Source organism: Ailuropoda melanoleuca, chromosome 16, assembly GCF_002007445.2.
Source record: "Ailuropoda melanoleuca isolate Jingjing chromosome 16, ASM200744v2, whole genome shotgun sequence".
Taxonomy (NCBI): domain Eukaryota; kingdom Metazoa; phylum Chordata; class Mammalia; order Carnivora; family Ursidae; genus Ailuropoda; species Ailuropoda melanoleuca.
Genome location: NC_048233.1, coordinates 65,754,355 through 65,772,323, shown reverse-complemented (window position 1 = coordinate 65,772,323; position 17,969 = coordinate 65,754,355). Strand labels below are relative to the sequence as shown.

The following is a 17,969-nucleotide window of genomic DNA, read 5'->3' as shown; positions in this document are numbered from 1 at the left end:
CATGCTCACACATACTCTCACTGACCGCTCAGACTCACAAACTCACTGTCACCCAGACATGCTCATACACACTCATGGACTCACCCATAGCCACATGCACACCCATACATATACACCTACACACTCACTTTTACTCACACACACACAACCAGTTGCATACACTGTCACTGACCACTCACTCACAGACTTACAGTGGCCACACACTCTCAACCCATACTCACATATACACACCCATACCCACATACACACCTACATATACTCACTCATTATGCTCACACACTCACGCTCACACATACTCTTACGCTCATACCGCTACCCATACACTCATTTACTCTCACACTCATACACACATACACAGGCACACCTACCCACACACTTTTACTCACACTCATACACTTTCATACACACTCACACACTCATATACACACCCACACATACACACGCATACACTGCCTTTTACACATACACACTCACATTCTTACACACTCACTCTCACCCACACCCTTACACTCACACACTCATGCACATTCACACTCCTTTGATTTATTTGCTAGGATGGTATAAATGGAAATCACCGAATCAGAGATATATGAGTACACGTGCATTTGGGGGGGCAGTGGGAATGTCTCAGCCGAGCCTAACACGGATTTCAAACCCATCTGTAGATGCTCTGGGGAGACTACGAGGAGGTGATCTTCAGAAAGGCGCTTCCACCCCTCGCTGGAGGAAAAGGAGATGAGTGGGAGGACGCCATGCAGTCAGAGACAGACCGTGACTGGATCCCATAGAAAGGAAGCGTCTAAGGAAAAGAATGAGGAACTGTTTGTACAATACACTCTGTGACCCTCAGGGGAGCCAGCAGGGCCTTTTTGGAGGTCTGGCTGACCCCGTGTAACCCTGAGTGGGGGAGGGACCCATCACCTCCCTTCAGGGAGGTCCAGAACCTGTGGGCACTTGGCGGGCTGGCGGCTGTGGGCATAGTGGCAGATTGCCACCTTGTGTGGACATTGGCATTAGTTTGAACTAGTATCCATAGCAGCTCAGAGGCCACCTCGTGTGCTCTCGGGGGACTTTTGATGCAGGCAACATAGGTAGGTGGTGGGGGGAGGAAGGAAGAACCCAGCGTCTGTGACTGCATGCATTGTGTGTCTGCACTTATGCTTGCTGCGGGAACCCCTGGGAGACACGTCCAGGGGCATGGGGGACACGAGGCTGTGCTCTCATGGGCTGATGTCCTTCCTCTAGGGTCCTGCGGAGCAAAGAGCCGGGGATGGGGGGGAACGGCTATAATAGGTGATCTGTTTCTAGCCCCAGAGCAGAGAGACTTGAGAAACTCAGATTTGTGTAGAATAAGCCCCCAGAGCTAGAGGCTAAAAGAGACCTAGAGGTCATCGAGTCCCACCCCTCACTAACCGATGAGGAAGCGGAGCCCCAGAGCCGGAGGGCGGACAGCTGCGATGGAGATCTGGGTTCAAGCCTCACTGTCTCTTGCTGCCTGAGGGAGTGCGGGGAGCTTCTCCTTATCACTGTTACTTCCTCAAGACCACTGACACGGGGAGGGGTGGGCTGATGCCAGGAGGCAAGCGGGCCTCTAGCCTGGGTGGCTCCACGTCATGTGACTAGAGAGACAGACGTCTCCCCTGATGGCATGCGCTGGACTCAGGAAGGCCTTCCCTCAAGGTCACTCCTGTGGTCTCAAGGCTTGTGCTGACTTAGAGGAAGTGGGTGCTGGGAGGCAGCACGAGAGAGGGGTCAGAGAAGGGAGTGGAAGGTCTGCAGTAGCAGCGGAGATGGCAGGCCTGGGGGAGGCCAGGGAGGGGACATCCATGGAGAAAGGTGAGCAGATGCTGAACCAGCAATGGGGTGGAAGTGGAGGACCGTGACAACAATGGGCCATGTCCCGTGCCCCTCCAGACAGGATTCCCTGAGTCCCAAAGGGCCTGCTGTACATCAGCCACGCGCTGAAAAATCCACTTTGCCTAGATCAGTGACCTCCCAGTCCGTCCAACCTCACACTTAGGTTCCCGAGCCTTGCTCTGCTGCACATAAAGTGGGAGAGGGGATGTGAGGAGAGGGGACAACAAAAGGGAAGAAAGGGAGAAGAGAGATGGAGAGGAAGGGGAGGAGGAGCGCATAGGAAGGGAAGATGTACAGGGAGACACACAGAGAAAGGGCAGACATGAGCCATAAATTGCTTCCAGGGTGTAAGGAACCACAGACACCAACTTTCAAGACCTTTGGAGGCCGCTGTTTAACGGTATCCAGCCGCCCGGCTGCAGGTGGGCCTCTCACCTGACTCCCATTACAGCTCCTGGCCTCTGGAAACCAGCATGATTTATGGGTCCCTCTGGGCTCGTGGCCAGACAGCCGCCCCTCACCCATCACGTCCTGGCTGACCCCAAGTTGCCCTTCTTGTTGCACGTGGCCCAGCAGGTGGATTTGAATTTCTAATGACTGCAGACACCTGTGTTTCCCTGAGGCGCTTGCCCTAGTGATGGAGACCAGACCAGGGCCATACCCAGGAGGAAGAACACAGTGGAGGAAATAGGAGAGACAGACCTGTTGGAGGCATGAAATATCACGGAAAGAGTGGACCCTGTTCGATTTCATTAACTGTTTACATTTCCCTGGCGGCATTCCACTGGTCACCTGCCCAGACACACAATTGGAAACACAAACCTTAAATGAGATCAGATTTTCCAATGAAATATGATAAGAAAAAAAAAAAGAGGGGGCCTGGAGCCAAATCACAGGTAATGGGCCCAGTCCACCAGGGGGACATTCTTGAGGAGCTCGGTGTCCATGTAACCCTGGTCCAGCCTGACTTATGGCTATCCTGAGGCTCCGGGAGGCCCACTGTGAAGGGGAAGGGGTAAAGCAGGTTTGCAGAGCCCCCGGGAGGCATGCGTGGTCTTGGATTTATGATGAGCCCCCGCCGGGTCCCTCCCAGCCTCTAACTCCCTTGTAGCACACTTCCCGATTATAATTCTGCCCACGCTAGGTGTGGGTGGCTGATGACAAGAACCGGTTAATGTGAACTGGCTGAGTCATTTTTGTCTACTTGGTTATTTAATGCCTTTCCCATGGTGGCTGCTTTCTTGTCCACCATGATCACATTTCTGGTCCTACTTGGTGCCTGCTCCCATATGACCATCCACAGGCCTCTGTTCCATACCTGCTGGGATCCAGTCATTCAGTCCTTTGATTTCAGGCTCCTCATTAGCCAGCCAAGCCATTTGCCACTGTCCGCGAGTCTGTATACGTTCTCACTTCCGGCCACTTCTTCGTCACTCAAAGCTCCTCCCATTGGAAACATTTTCCTTCAGTCCCATTGTTCAAGTCCACACTGTGGTGGCTGTGACATACCCACCGTTTATTTTCAGCTTGTACTCACATTCCAAGATGTCCCATCTGTAAAACAAGCTTGGACATTGGGAACCCCCCTTGACCATCTGACCAGAAGGCAACCATGGGGGTGGCACAGCAGTCTGGAATCCCTGGTCGTGAAACTCGATTGTGCCCTCTGGCCCTGCTTGGGATCCTTTCTGGATGTACTGGGCCTGTGTAACTTTATGATGTGGACTGTCCGACAGAACTCAGCTTATGATGGGCAGTTCCATACTTCTGGTCCCCAGAGTCACATATCCCCTATCCACCAGGGCTCAGTAACACTCTTGGATCTGTGCCTCAAAACTCAAACTCTATAGATGAAATGGCCTTGGTCCAGAACCCTGGAGGCCTACGTTGTGATTCTCCCACTGGGGCTTGATGTGAGATCCCTACTGCATTTTTTTTCCCACCGGCGACACCTCCAACACCAGATGGTCTGGCTGATCACACGCTCCAAGTGACAGAGCTACTTGTACCATGGCCTTCAGATCCCCTTCTTGCTCCAGGACCCATGCAAAGCTGGCTACTTTTCAGATTTCCTGGCAGATGGACTGGAGGAGTATTGCTGGATGTGGAATGCGCTGCCTCCAGGACCCGACCCAAAGAAGCCTGACGGACACTGTACCTTGTTCTGGGTGGTAGGGGATGAAAATTGCAGCAATTTGCCTTTTGCTTTGGGCAGTGTCTCTCGGCATGCCCCTGATCTCCGGACCCCTGAGATTTTTTCCCTGTGCTATACCCCTGCGTCTTCATAGGGGTTCTCTCTCACCACCGGAAGTGAGTTCCTTTATCAAGGCCTGCTTTGCACTAGCCATCTCGGACTCTCTCTGCTGTGTCGTTAATATAATGAATCAGTGTGATAGTTCTGCGGGATGTCCAGATGGTCCAGACTTCTGACCATGTTGTGACAGCAGGAAATTAGCATTAACCCAGGACAGTACTGTAAATGCGTATTATTGTCCATTTTGCACAAATGTAAATTGTGTCTGATTCTCTTCTCTGATCAAGACAGAAAAGAACTCATTGGCTGCATACCATTTACCCAAGTCTGTGTTCATTGGCTCTAGTAAAGACACCTTGACTAACAAGACAACCATTGCTGGAACTACTTCTTGGCCGAGTATGTGATCATCTGTAGTCATTCTACAGCGTCCACCTTCGCTTCTGCAGGGACCTGACTGGCAAATTAAATTGAGATAGGGAGATATGGGAAAGAGTGCCACTATTGTAATCATTAAGATCTTTAAGGCTGGCACTAATCTCCGCCATCCCCTTCCCCCCCACCCCCAGAATGTGATACTGTTTTTGATTCACCATGTTGGAGAGAAGAAGGCAGTTTCAGAGGCTTTTACTTGCTTTGTCTATTACGATGGGCCAATGATCCCATGTAGTTGTTTAATAGCTGAGTATGTCAATCCCAATTATATGTTTGGAGACCAGGAAAATGATCACTGGCTGGGTCCATGGACCTACTGGAGCCACTGCAAGCTGGCCTTTGGCCAGAATTAACTTTATTAACTTGCTTCCATGTGCCCCAGACAGGTGGCAATGATGACATTTCAGGTCTCTAGGTATTGATGTCATCTCAGACTCTGTCCAGTAATCCTCAAAATGTATGGGTATTTCCCTTTCCTCAGTCCACAGTCAGCTGAGTAAATGGTTTTATGGCTTTTTAGGGAAAGATCAAAGCGATCATTATAGTATCTACTTGCCATGGTGCTGCTGATGTACTTCCCTTTCTTCTTCTTCTTTTTTTTTTTAAAGATTAGTTATTCATTTATTTGAGAGAGAGAGAGGGAGGGGCAGAGGGAGAAGGAGAAGCAGGCTCCCCGCTGAGCAGGGAGCCCAACGTGGGGTTCAATCCCAGGACCCTGGGGGATCATGACCTGAGCCGAAGGCAGATGCTTAACCGACTGAGCCACCCAGGCGCCCCTGATGTGCTTCCTTTTAGGGAACCATCCACCCCTGTAGCCAATAGGTTCTGGGCATGAAAACTGGCTCAGGTCCAGGATTTGAGCAAGGTTCATGACTTCCTGTTGGGGCGACCATCCTCAACTTCCTGCTCATCCTTTTTTTTTTTTTTTAAAGATTTTATTTATTTATTGACAGAGATAGAGACAGCCAGCGAGAGAGGGAACACAAGCAGGGGGAGTGGGAGAGGAAGAAGCAGGCTCATAGCCGAGGAGCCTGATGTGGGGCTCGATCCCACAACGCCGGGATCACGCCCTGAGCCGAAGGCAGACGCTTAACCGCTGTGCCACCCAGGCGCCCCTGCTCATCCTTTTTTTAAAAAAAGATTTATTTATTTATTAGAGAGGGGGGAGAGAGAACACACAGGGGGAGGAGCAGAGGGAGAGGGAAAGAGAGACTCTCAAGCAGACTCCCCACTGAGCGTGGAGTGGGATGAAGGGCTCCATCCCACACCCCTGAGATCATGACCTGAGCTAAAATCAAGAGTCAGATGCTTAACCAACTGAGCCACCCAGGAGCCCCTCCATTCCTGCTTTTTTGATTGTGTATATGAAATAGCAGCCTTGTCTGACTGTCTGTTTTGTCCCTAGGGATACCATGTTCTACATCTCCACTTCTTGTGGGCCAAGCCCCCTTGGCTGCCCCTTCAGTTTTGTTAGTTGTGATGGTAATTTGGGGGCTCCCTCCTTTCTGGCGATTCAACACCATCACCTGGACTCTCTTGCTTTGGGGCCTCATCATTCTCACTGCTATTAGTAAGACAGGTTCTGTGACTATTTCCTCGTGTCAACCCTAGATTGTAGAGGAGAGCCACCACTGCATGTCTAGTGCCACCAGTACCTGTCCCATCAGTCCATTCCTAGTGGTCTTGGTGAACAGTGTGTTCTCTTAGTCCCTCCATTGAACAAAATCTCTAATGGGTCTTTTCTCTTCATCTAATATATCCGTTCCAACATGCCTCATACCCTGAGCAGTTTAATTCCACTGTCTTCCCATGGCATCTCAGGCATTACTACTTGGGTCAGCATGGGCTCATTTTTTCTCCAGGTTTCTAAGAGTTACCTAGCAGCAGGTTTACCCATAGCCAGGGGTTCTTGCCAGGGCATTAAATCCCATGGTCCTGAAGAGTACCCTCAAGTAAATGAACTTTGGCCTATCTTTTCCTATGTTCTCTACTTCTCCATCAAGCACCCTCAAAATCCAGTCCCGCGCGTACTCCCCTGACTCCTGTGGCTACATGCTAAACTAATTCTTGCAGCTCCACTGGGATTTGCCTTTTTCTTTCTTTATCAGACCCATCACTTCCTAAATTGGGATTTAAACCTAGTTATTGATCTGGCAGTCAGGACAGGTCTGGGGGCAAAGTCTTGAGGAAGACACCTGTTGTCTTGCAGTGGGGAGGCCTATGTTGTATCTTCTCACAGGAGGGAGTTCTAGCTCTTATTTGGGACACGGGGGCCATCTCCTTAGGCCTGGAGGATTCAGGGGAGTCAATGGAACCTCAGTCTTTGGGAGCGTCCATCCAGATGACTCAGTCTGATGTTTAGAAGTTCATGTTTTTCCAGGGGCGCCTGGGTGGCACAGCGGTTGAGCGTCTGCCTTCGGCTCAGGGCGTGATCCCGGCATTATGGGGTCGAGCCCCACATCGGGCTCTTCCTCTATGAGCCTGCTTCTTCCTCTCCCACTCCCCCTGCTTGTGTTCCCTCTCTCGCTGGCTCTCTCTATCTCTGTCGAATAAAGAAATTAAAAAATCTTTAAAAAAAAAAAAAAGAAGTTCATGTTTTTCCAGCCAGGGCTCCGATTTTAGCACAGTAGATCAGCTTTGACTAAGCATTCAGCTCTCTCTGAAGCTTGAGGACTATAAATATCAGAACGTGAGTCTGCCCTCAGCTGTGTCCACTCTCCTGCAGGAGCTACCAAAGGGGACCACTGTCTTTCATATAGAGTTTTTAAGTCTGTTAATTGCCCTTCGTTTCTCCTTATCCCTCTGCAGGGCATCCATTCAGCTCAGTAACCAGCTATTCCCAGTGTCCTTAAATGTGTTACTCCCCCATAATGTTCAAAGGCCTGAATCATCATCCCAGCCAAGGCATTCTCCTCCACCAGGGGGTTCTTTTAAGTAATGACCTGTGAATTTTTAGCAATTGGACTGCCACCTATGCCAGGAATTGTCTGTGCCCCAAATACCATTTGGAGTGGGGTCTTCCTTGCCGGCTGTGTGGTGAGTGATCCAGAACCCACACCCTTCCTTACCGCCTCTTCTTTTTGATCATTCCTGGTACCAGTTGTGTTGGTTGGTTCTCTAAGAAGCAGAAACCAGGCAGAGTTAGAAGAGCAAGACAAATTATTGGTGGTAAGGCCTGTGAAAAATAAGGGGGGGGGGAGTGCAGAGTAGGCAGGGAGGGTCTTAGCCTGCTCTGCAGGTCTGACACTGAAAGGCAAGGGGAAACGAAGATGGAGCAGGATACGGCTTACTCGGGTAGGACCTGGATGAAAGCCCCAGACTGACACTGCTCTCGGGACTTTTTGGCCAGCCCAGCAGGGAGCAATAGCACAAATATTACCTACAGAGAAATCCTGCATTGGGTAGAAATGGCTAGATCCCATACCTTCATGGACTGAAGGCTGCCTGGGAATAGCATGGCTTCAATTCAAATCTAAGAATCGGGTCATTTTGGGGTAGGCTGCAGAGGGTCTATACATATCCCCAAATTAAGCAAGAATCAATCTGTGTATATTTTCCTTGGACCTATACCCTTTCACTAAATTCTCAAAGGATTTTTGATGCCCAGAAGGTAATATGACATCATTAATCCAGGTTCACTTGGTCATACCAACATTTCCCCCTCGCCCCTTTCCTGCCCTGTCTTGTTTAAAGAGTTGGTTCTGTCCGTGTGTACCAGCTACCCTGGCTTTCCTTGTGTTCGTCGAGCACACTAAGCTCACTCCCACTCAGGGCCTTTGCACTAGCTGTTGCCTCCACCTGACCTGCCCTTTCCTCAGATGCTCCCATGGCACTGTACTTTGGGGTCAGTTGAAATGTCACCTTCTCAGGGAGGCTTGTTCTGATTCCACAAAGTTCCTTCTGCCATCACTGTACCATACTTCTCCATTTCATTTCTAGCATGGCCCTCTGGCCCTCTGATCTTTCCTTCTCTGTTGGTTATGTCTTTGCCTAGGTGTATGGAAGTCCTATGGAAACAGGATCATTCTGTCTTGCTTACCAAGCTATCCCTGTTGCCTAGAATGTGCCCGACACATAGGAGACACTCACCATGTTTTCCTAGATTAAAGAATAAATGCTTGTTTTCTCTGTCCATCAGAAAATATTTTCCCGGTTCCCCCCATATATCTATCTCCCTGTCACTCCTTTTTCATAGTGCTATAAAATAGAGATACACGTATCAACAATTCAAACATATGAAAAAAACTTTCAGAAAATAACGGATACCTATGGATTCTCCCCAAAGATAAACCACCATTTGGCTTCAATTGCTTCAGATTTGTCTTTGCTTCCTTTATTTTTTAGCTAAAATCACACACCCCATATTTTGTGATGCCGTTCATTTTCAGCTATTTTGAAGGTAGTGTATGTCATTTCTCTGTATGATCTAATGGTTTACGGATACGCATTTGTATTCCTAAAAAATACATGCCATTTTTATGTGTTCTGGGATTTTATATAAATGCTTGCATGCCATACACACCGTCTGGTAATTCAGCCCTGGGTATTAAACATTGTTGTTGAGTCACAGAATTAAATAACACTGAAGTCACCCCACCCGTGGGACGTATGGCTAGACAAGGTCATGAAATGCCTTCGTGCTTAAACTGCGTGCGTTGGGTTTGCTGTTCTGTGCAGCCGAGAGCCTCTGTGACGGTCTCATTCTGTGGACGTCTCTCGCTAAAGCTCGGGCTGGCTAGAAGTTTCCCTTTGGCTGCAGGCGTACCGGGATACAGGTGGATTGCCTAATTCAGAAACCTCCTGTATTCGTAATTGACGTCTGTGCAACAAATTGAGCAGCGTAAGACTACACGATTGATGATCTCACCCAGTGTCTGAGGCTCACGAGGCTGGGAGCTGCTCTGCTGGATGGTTCTGGCGTGGAGGGCCCTGCTGAGGCTGCCTTCAGTTGCCGGCTGGGCCTCCGGCCACCAAGAGGGCTGCAGAGTTGGCTTCCAAGCTCATTCATGCCACTGTTGCCAGGAAGTTGGGGTTCCTTTCCGTATGAGACTCTCCGGAGGGCTGCTCACCCAACATGGCAGCTGGTTTCTCCTAGAGCAAGTGGTCTGAGAGCGAGAATGAGGGGAGCTCCTGCTGCACACCCCCATGCATACCCCCCACCCCCACAGGGTCATCAGCTGCAAGTCATCTCTGATGCTCTCCCGCCATTATGCTCCCGTACCTCACAACCATGGGTCCCATCTGGTTGACTTCCATGATGCCTCTCCCATTTCCCACTGGTGCAGGATGTGGGCAGAGAGCCGAGTCTGACGTACAAATCTGATCCAGTCACTGGTCCTCAAACTAGTTCCCATTCCCGGGAGAATAAAGTTCATGGTTTTCAAGGCCAGGCTGCATCTCTAGCCTCTGTGTTTCATGGTTCTCTTCAGCCCTTGGCCTCTCCTTTTCCTACCCTCTGTTTTGCTTGAGGTCTGAAGCTCAGTGTCATGTCCTCAGGGAAACTCTTCTGACCCTCAGACAAGATCCCCCTCTGCCCCTGCCAGTTACATGCTTCTAGAATGCTCCGTCCTCACACATGTTGCTCTTCACATTTGCTCAGTGTCTCATTGCTTTCCGGTCTATAAATCCACAAGGTGAGGGACCACACAGGTTTTATTCAGAGTCATTATCCAAGGACCCAAAATGAGGATGGGGACATAGCAGACATGCAATCAATTGAACTGAATAAGTGAGCAAATGATTTTTATCTGGTAAGTATTTGTGCTTTCTCCTTGGCTTCCTTCCGTGGAAGAAGTCAAGTTCCTTTACATACAAATCCTATTTATCCCAGTGAACAATGTAGCAAGATCGAACCAGACATTCAATGCAAGGGACCCCCACCCCCCTACTCAGGGGTTTTTCTTGGTCCCCTGACAAAGACTCTGTCCTTAACCAAACTTGAGTCAGGTTTCTCTAAGCTTTTTTTTTTTTTTTTTTAAACTAGACCCCGTCCTTGGGCCTTATCCTCAAGAGTAAGAATCCTAGTTTCTTGTGAATCTCCCATCATCAATATCTGATCAGCCTGGCCTGCTTTCAGCAAGAATCCTGTCAAATCGTTTTGCCAGAATCCTCCCCTTCCCTCTGAGTTTCCTCTTGTAATTCTCCATCCACTGATCCCTACCCCGTTCCTTGGCTATAAATTCAAACTTTTCCTTGTTGTATTCAGAGTTGAGCCCGGTCTCTCCCCGAGTACAAGGCTTCACTGCAGGGGTCTCTTGAGTAAAGTCTTCCTCACTGTCTTTAACAAGTGTCAGGATGAATTTTCCTTTAACACCTGCAGAGGGGCCATTCAGGACAGGCCTCTCAACTTTTCTTCAAGCAAGAGCATACTCTGTCCCTAGACCTCCAACTAGCAGCATAAATATACAAGGCAATCTCTTTTTCAGATGTGAATTTGTTTCAAATTAATTTAGGGACATAACCTGACTTACATCATGAGACCTGAGGAAAGTGGAAGCTGTTTAATTTCAGTTAAACATCTGAAGGGAGGATTTTTTGAAAACTCTTAAGATTAGATGTCCATACATAGTTATAATAGTCCACAGCGATTGAGCTACCATTATGAACGCCAGCCTCATTCTACTCTTCTCACCAAAATGATAAGGGAGCTATTACCTCCTTTTTCACAGATGAGAGAAAACTGTAGCTCCGAGGGGCTGGAGAACTTGCCCAAGTTCCCCTAGCCGGTGGTAGTAGAGCCTTGATCCATCCAGGGGTCTGGTGACTACACTGCCTTTTTTATGTTGTGGTACCCTGCCCTGGGGCCTTCCCTTGGAGTTATTCTATGTTGGTTCCCTTCTCCACTCAAAATGACTCAACTTTACATAATTCTTAAGCCAGCCATTGGAGTGTGGTCAGAAATTTTTTTTAACATTTATTTATTTATATAGTTATTTTTAGAGATAGAGCGTGAGTGGGGGGAAGGGGCAGAGGGAGAGATTCCTGAAGCAGACTGCCCTCTGAGTGCAGAGCCAGATGCAGGGGGCTCGATCCCAGGACCCTGGAGATAATGACCTGAGCCAAAACCAAGAGTGGGCCGCTTAACTGACTGAGCCACCTGGCGCCCCCATGGTCAGAATTTGTGCCGGTGTTCTTTATAAAGCTTTGCTGTTTAGGTGCATAGGAGACAACAGTTTTTTAAAAAATTGGTTTATAAATACACACTTGGAAGTCAAGAACAGGTTTCCCCAAGTGATTCAGGAGCACTTTGTGAAGGAGGGAAGCTCCCTGGCTTTCAGCAGTGTGCATGAATGACAGAGAGCAGGTAGAATGTGGCCAGAGAAGGAGCCTCAGATGCCCCTACGCCCTAGCCCGGCTCCCCCTCCCATACCAAATCAGAGTGGAGCCGGGCCAGACCCGGAGACAGAACATTATTGCTCCTGGTGTAGGTGAACAGCCGGGCTTCGTTAGGCCTGGAGACTTCCGTGGTGGGCAAGTTCTAGCAGGTTCTCCGGTGGAAGGGCCCTTTGTCTTTCCTGCAGACCTCCCCCTCTCCATCTCTGGCCCTGGTTGACTTGAACTTTGTGTTTTGTGCAGCTGATGAAAACCAAACTTAATTACCCGTTAGGCTGAGATGTTTCGCTCAGGTCTGCAGACCATTCAGCCTAGCAGTCTTTCCTCTGCCTTTCCTGGCTGTATGGTTACTGCACGGCCGCTGATCTGAAGTCAGAGCTTGGAGACTGGGGAACTGTTGGCGTTCACAAGACAGCCTTCGCTGCCATTTCTTCCTGTGCATTCGCAGGCAACCAGCCTCCCCGGTGGCACAGGAAAAGGGACAGGTTTTGCTAGAGTGCCTCATCCTTTCAAGAGAGAATTAGTGGGTCTTGTGACTGGTAATTAAATGGGTGGCTTGACTCCATCTACGACAGGCAATTGTCGATTTCCGAGTGCTGATTATAAGTAGATAATTCTTAATTCCAGGTATCATTCCCTACTTCCCAGCATGGCACTTGGCCTTTCTTGCCCACGCCTTTCTGGTGATTTATTTCTGCCAGAAGTGGGTGTCCAAGATAAGGGCAGGAGGGGGAGCTAACGGTAATAAAAACAGCTAACATTTACTGAGAGCTTGGTGTATTTTAGGCACTGTTCTGCACGCTTGACTCCAACCCCCTGGGGGCAGGCTGCATTATTCTTTCCATTTAACAGATGAGAAAACTGAGACCATCATGGGTGAGACAACCTGCCCAGGTGTACACGGGTAGTGAGTGCTGCAGCTTGAGTCACCAGGAGGCACTGTGGTCCAAAGCAAGTGCGTTTAAGGCAGAAATGGGGGGAGAAGTCAGGGGGAAGGCCGGTCCTTCAGATATCCACTGTGTAGTTTGTAGCAGAGATGCACCAGTTGTGCGTACAAAGCCGCTTTCCCTAAATCCAACAAATATTTCATCATCTTTGCAATGTCAACTTATGAATACCAGTGATTCTAAAATAAGTTGGGAGTTTGCAGATCCTCTTGAGATTTTGAAGAAGGCTATGGCTCCAAAAAAATGCATATGCAGAATTTCGCATATAATTTGGGGAGGTCTGAAGGCCCTCCAAAAACTCTCTCCCAAGAGACCCCATGGGATCTAGGTTAAGAACCCCTGATTTAGAACAACACTTTTCTCTATTGATACGAAAGTTGAGTTGACCATAATTGGAAGAGAGGAAACTAAATTTGTATAGGAAAATCGAAATTTGAGTAGGGCTGTGTGGCCTTAGGCAAACTATAGACTTTTCTGTATCCTGCTCATGGCTTCCCCCTCCCTCTGTGAACCTGAGTTTATTGTGAAGTTCAACAAGGTAATATTGAATAAAGGCTTTGAGTTCCCCAGAGAAATATATCTTGCTTCTTTTTGAGAATTCCTTTCCAGACTCTGTAGCCCTAGGAAATTCACAATCCCAAATTAGACAACAAATTAGCAGGGAACAATTACTGGTGTGGGAATTCCAGAAAGAGGAGTGAGGGCCTGTTTCCAGGTTCCTAAGCCTGGAGGAGCAAAGACCTGGCACTAGCGACTTCCTTAACGTTCATCACCTAGCGTCCCGCCCTGCTGGGGTCCAGTTTCTATAGGGGTGAGGCTGCTGGGTGATCTGTGTTGATAAGTGGTTGAATGTGGGGGGGGGAGAGGAGAAGGAAGTGGTAATGTCAGCTGATGGTAGAAACAGACTCCTGAGAGTCTCTAATACCTGTAGTATTTGGAAATTAAGTCACCTCCTCCCCAGTCCCATCACCAAGAACCAGGGCTGATTGACTGGCAACAAAGTGAGCCTCCCCTCTTCTCGCCTCTGCCCTCCACCCCTTAGATGCCCTTTCGTATTTCCCTGCCTTTTAAAGGCAATTCTTGGTGCTTATTTTAATCAAATTTCACCTGGATAGGGAAGTTGAGAGTGAGGAGGAAGGCCCATACCATAAGATTTCCTTGGTGTCATACTCAGGCCCATAATACAGATAATAATTAGTATTTATTGAGCATTTAGTATGAGCTAGGCAATGTGCTAAGGGCTCTATTATGTACATAGTCTCCTTAAATTCTCCTGTCTCAAAGTTTGATGATTATTTCCATTTTACAGATGAGAAAACTGAGATTCAGAGAGTTACTTAGCTTGGTTTAGGTCATTGTATTGGAAAAAACAAAACACAACAAACCCAAGCCCCTGCCCTCCCTTCTCCTGGGTGTACCCCATACTCTCATGGTTCTGCTACACTCACTTTGGACACTTCTGATACCAGGTTATGTGTGGGGTTCCCCCCTCCCCATCAAGCAAGTCTTTAATACCAGCTGGTGTCCTACAATTGTACTCAATTCTGACAGTACCTGGAGAGAGCCTCACATCCCACAGGTCAAGGGCTCAGTCCCATGAGACTGTCCCCCCACTTTAGACACCAAGTGCAAGCATTAGGTCCCCAAGTTACCCACAACTCCTGTCCCACTTGGCTACAGTAGGAGGGCCCCAGGACTTCCTCCCCCTCGGATTCAATGACTTGCTTGAGGGGCTCACAGAGCTCAAGGAATCTCTTACATTTACCAGTTACTAAAGGATATGATGAAGGATATGAATGAGCAGCCCGATGAAGAGATACCTAGGCGAGGTCTGAGAGAATCCCAAGCTTCTGCCCCCGTGGAGTTGGGGTGCATCAGCCCATTGGTACATGGATGTTTCCCCAACCTGGAAGCTCTCCAAACCTTATACTATTGGGATTTTTATGGAAGTTTCCTCATTGGAGGCATGACTCACCATTAATTCCATTTTCAGTCCTCCTTCCTTATCAAGAGAAGGAAGGGGTGGGGCTGAAAATTCCAAGCTTCTAATGGCTTGGACTTTCTAATGAGCAGCGCCCTCCAGGAGCCCACCCAGAGTCACCTCATTAGGACAAAAGACACTCACTTGGATCACCCAGGAAATACAAGGGTGTCAGGGCTCTGGGCCAGGACCTGGAGGCAGAGACCATCATATACTCTGTATGATCTCACAGTCGTAGAGTCGGAAAGTGGTGAGTCAAGGTGTTGAACACGGGTCTCTGACTGCCGAGGTCTTGCTCACAGTTGCTGGGCTGCGGTGGGCCGCGGAGGCATGGCTGGAATTTAAGAGTTTCTCTCTGGGAGGAGCACCTGGACCAGGCCCCTGCCTGTGCAGTCTGTCCTGAGCTCTGGCGGTTCTGCCTTCCCGAAGTGCACTCATTTTCCCCTTCCACTCCATTGCTTACTGTTGACTCGAGGCCTCCGTCAAAGGTCTCAGGTGTGCTATTGGTGGCAGCCTTGTCTTCCTCCATCCCTCGGTCTGGATACCAAAGTGACTTTTCTTCCTAGAACTTGGCTTTGGGCCCAGGACCCCCTGCTCCTAAACAACTTGAGCCCCTCACGTGCTACAGAATAAAATCCGAACACGCCAACCTCTTGCTTCCTCTTCTCCTGCTCTCTGCCACATCCAAACTACACATACTGTCTACCTTCTTGTGTTGGGTTTTGTTCTGATACTGACAGTTTCATCAAAACTGTTTAAAATGCATTTTAGTGGTGTACATTGCCACAGATCCTTTGGGGACAAGAATCAATATAAAATTGTAATCTACACAGGTCAATACGCATCATTTCCCAGTGGCACTGGCCACAGTCAGTCCTTCCTCCTAGAAAGGCCTCCTCACACCCCTTCCTGGATTGAGGTGCTGCCTCTCTCTCAGGCTCCAGGTGCAGCTTCCCCAGGTTAGGTAAACCTCCCACTGCCCTGGGCCTGAATATCAGCCACTCCTGCCAACTTTTGTTCTCCGTCGGACAGTACAAACTGGGACCAAGCATGGCCTGAAGCCCCAGCACTCCCCTGAGTTAGACCTGGGTGTGAATTCTGCTCTGCCACTTCCTGCTGAGAGACCTTGAGCAAGTCACTTCATCTCGGAGTCTGTTTCTGCATTCACCCCAGGTGGGTAGTACCATCTGTTGTACGTGTACCTGTGGTTGAATGCCATATTCCCAGCATCCTAAGGGGTGCTAGAGACTGGCGGCTAGGACAATAGCCCTTGAACCTGGGTTCAAGCCCCGGCTCTACTGCTTACTCCCATTGTGACCTTGGATGAACTATTGAATGCTCAATGACTCAGCTTCCCTATCGTAAAATGGAGATGATAGGTTTATTATGAGGAATAAATGAGTTGATACACGTAAGATACTTAGATGCCTGGCACGGAGAAATTGATTTAAAAAAAATGGGCTATTATCCTGTAAAGCATTCTTTCTCCTTATTCAAGATTCCATTCGCTATCCCTGTGCCTAGACTGTCACTGTCACGACAGAGGCGGTGTCTTGCATTTTATCCCTGAGCCCAATACCCTGCCTGGCATGTGCACGGGATCTGTTTATGCTGCTGAACACACCCTGAGGGGCATCATGGGAAGATGCCTATAGATGCAAAGGATAGGGTTTCCAACTTGTGATCACCTGGCACAGATGCTGAGGGGGGAGGGGAACTTGGGGATAGAAGTGGAAGGGGAGGAGGGTTGGCTCCCTTCCCCCTCTCCGCTCTCCCAAGCCATGCTCTTAATCAGACTCTGAGTGTGTCATCCCGCCACCCCATCAGGAGTCAGGACTCCTCTCCAGGGGTGGGGGTGGGGCTAGGTTTCAGGCCTCACCTGAGCCGCGCTACAGCCCCGCCTACCTCTGCCCCCATCCAGGGTGTTGCCCGCTCCGCCCCTCCCACCGGGCTGGCCTCCTGCCCCGCCGCGTCCCTTCCAGCCAAAGCCCGGGGCCTCCCCGCGTGGCCACACCTCCCTCCCTCCCTCCCTCCCTCCCTCTCTCCCGGGCCCCGCAAGGGTTAAGGCAGCGGAGAGGAGAGGTTTGGGCTGACGTCGCTCTGGCTGAAGGTGGTTCCCCTCGGATGAGGATGGGAGAGCCTGGCGAGCTGAAACCCGAGCTCCTGCTCAGCTGGGGCTTGGGGAGGTCCCTGTAAGAGCCGCCTGCTCCGGCCTCCCGCGGTCCCTCGGCAGCAGTCGCTGAGCGGGCACCGGCGCGGGACGATGGAGCTGGGCTGCTGGACGCAGTTGGGGCTCACTTTCCTGCAGCTCCTCCTCATCTCATCCTTGCCTAGAGGTACTGTGATAGCGTTTAGGGTCCCCCCCGCCCGGGGCATGTCCCTCCTGGTATGGTGGGGAGCATGCCCGCCCGGGGAGCCCCAGGGGGTGGTGCTGGGAGAGAGGGGGTTGGGGGGGGCGGCCAGCGCTGCTTCTCGTCTAATCTTGGGGGCTTGGCTGGTGGTGCTGGAGCGTCTGTCCTCCCTGAGAATGTGACACTGTTTTATCATCCCTACTTGTGGGACCGCACTGCCTGAGGAAGGGGTACCCGCTCCAGTTTACTTTGCCGGTTTTCATTTTATCTTTGTAAAGCGCCGACCTACCTCCGGGAATCTATCCAGTCTGACTCACCCACTCTGACTGGCAAAAGGGAGACGTTTCCCCTGGAAAGAGCCCCTCGGAGGTGAAGCGGGAAGGAGAGAAACCAATCAAGAGCAAGGTTGCAGCAAGGGTGTCCCTCCCGGTGAATGTTGCTTGTCACACCCTTCAGCACAGAGCCCCAGCTGGGGAGATTGACCGGCTCAACACAGATGCACTTCCTCCCTGATAAGAATGGGAAAGAAGAGAAAGCCGAGGTGAAAAGTGCAAGCCCTTTCTGGGGACACACAGCGTTTGTTTAGAAAGAGCTCCGGCTTGTGTGCTTTTCACTATCATTTTCTGAGCCGCAAACCCCATGTTAAATGGGCTCCCCGGGGCAAGTGAGGCTGAAATGCGGCCCAGAGCTCTTGGGGGCCTCTGGGCCCAGTGAGGGGGTGGCAGGCTTGCTGGCAGCCAGGAAGCAGGGACTTCTTAAGAGCATCTGTCCTTAGGCGGCTCCGGTGGGGCAAGGTGTCAGGAGGTAGGTGG

At 50.0% G+C, this 17,969-nt stretch overlaps 1 protein-coding gene across 3 annotated transcripts in view; it reads left to right on the top strand.

Annotated features, from left to right (window-relative positions):
* Positions 1–16,854: 16,854 nt before the first annotated feature.
* Positions 16,855–17,969, top strand: part of PAMR1 (peptidase domain containing associated with muscle regeneration 1) — a 71,428-nt gene continuing 70,313 nt past the window's right edge. For 2 of the 3 annotated variants that reach the window (XM_011226720.3, XM_002920616.4), the window contains exon 1: positions 16,855–17,142. In XM_011226720.3, coding sequence (XP_011225022.2) covers positions 17,070–17,142 — 73 coding nt within the window. In that variant the 5' untranslated portion in view covers positions 16,855–17,069. Of the gene's footprint in view, positions 17,143–17,435; positions 17,699–17,969 lie in introns of all 3 variants that reach the window. The other variant, XM_034645093.1, reaches the window with a different exon arrangement.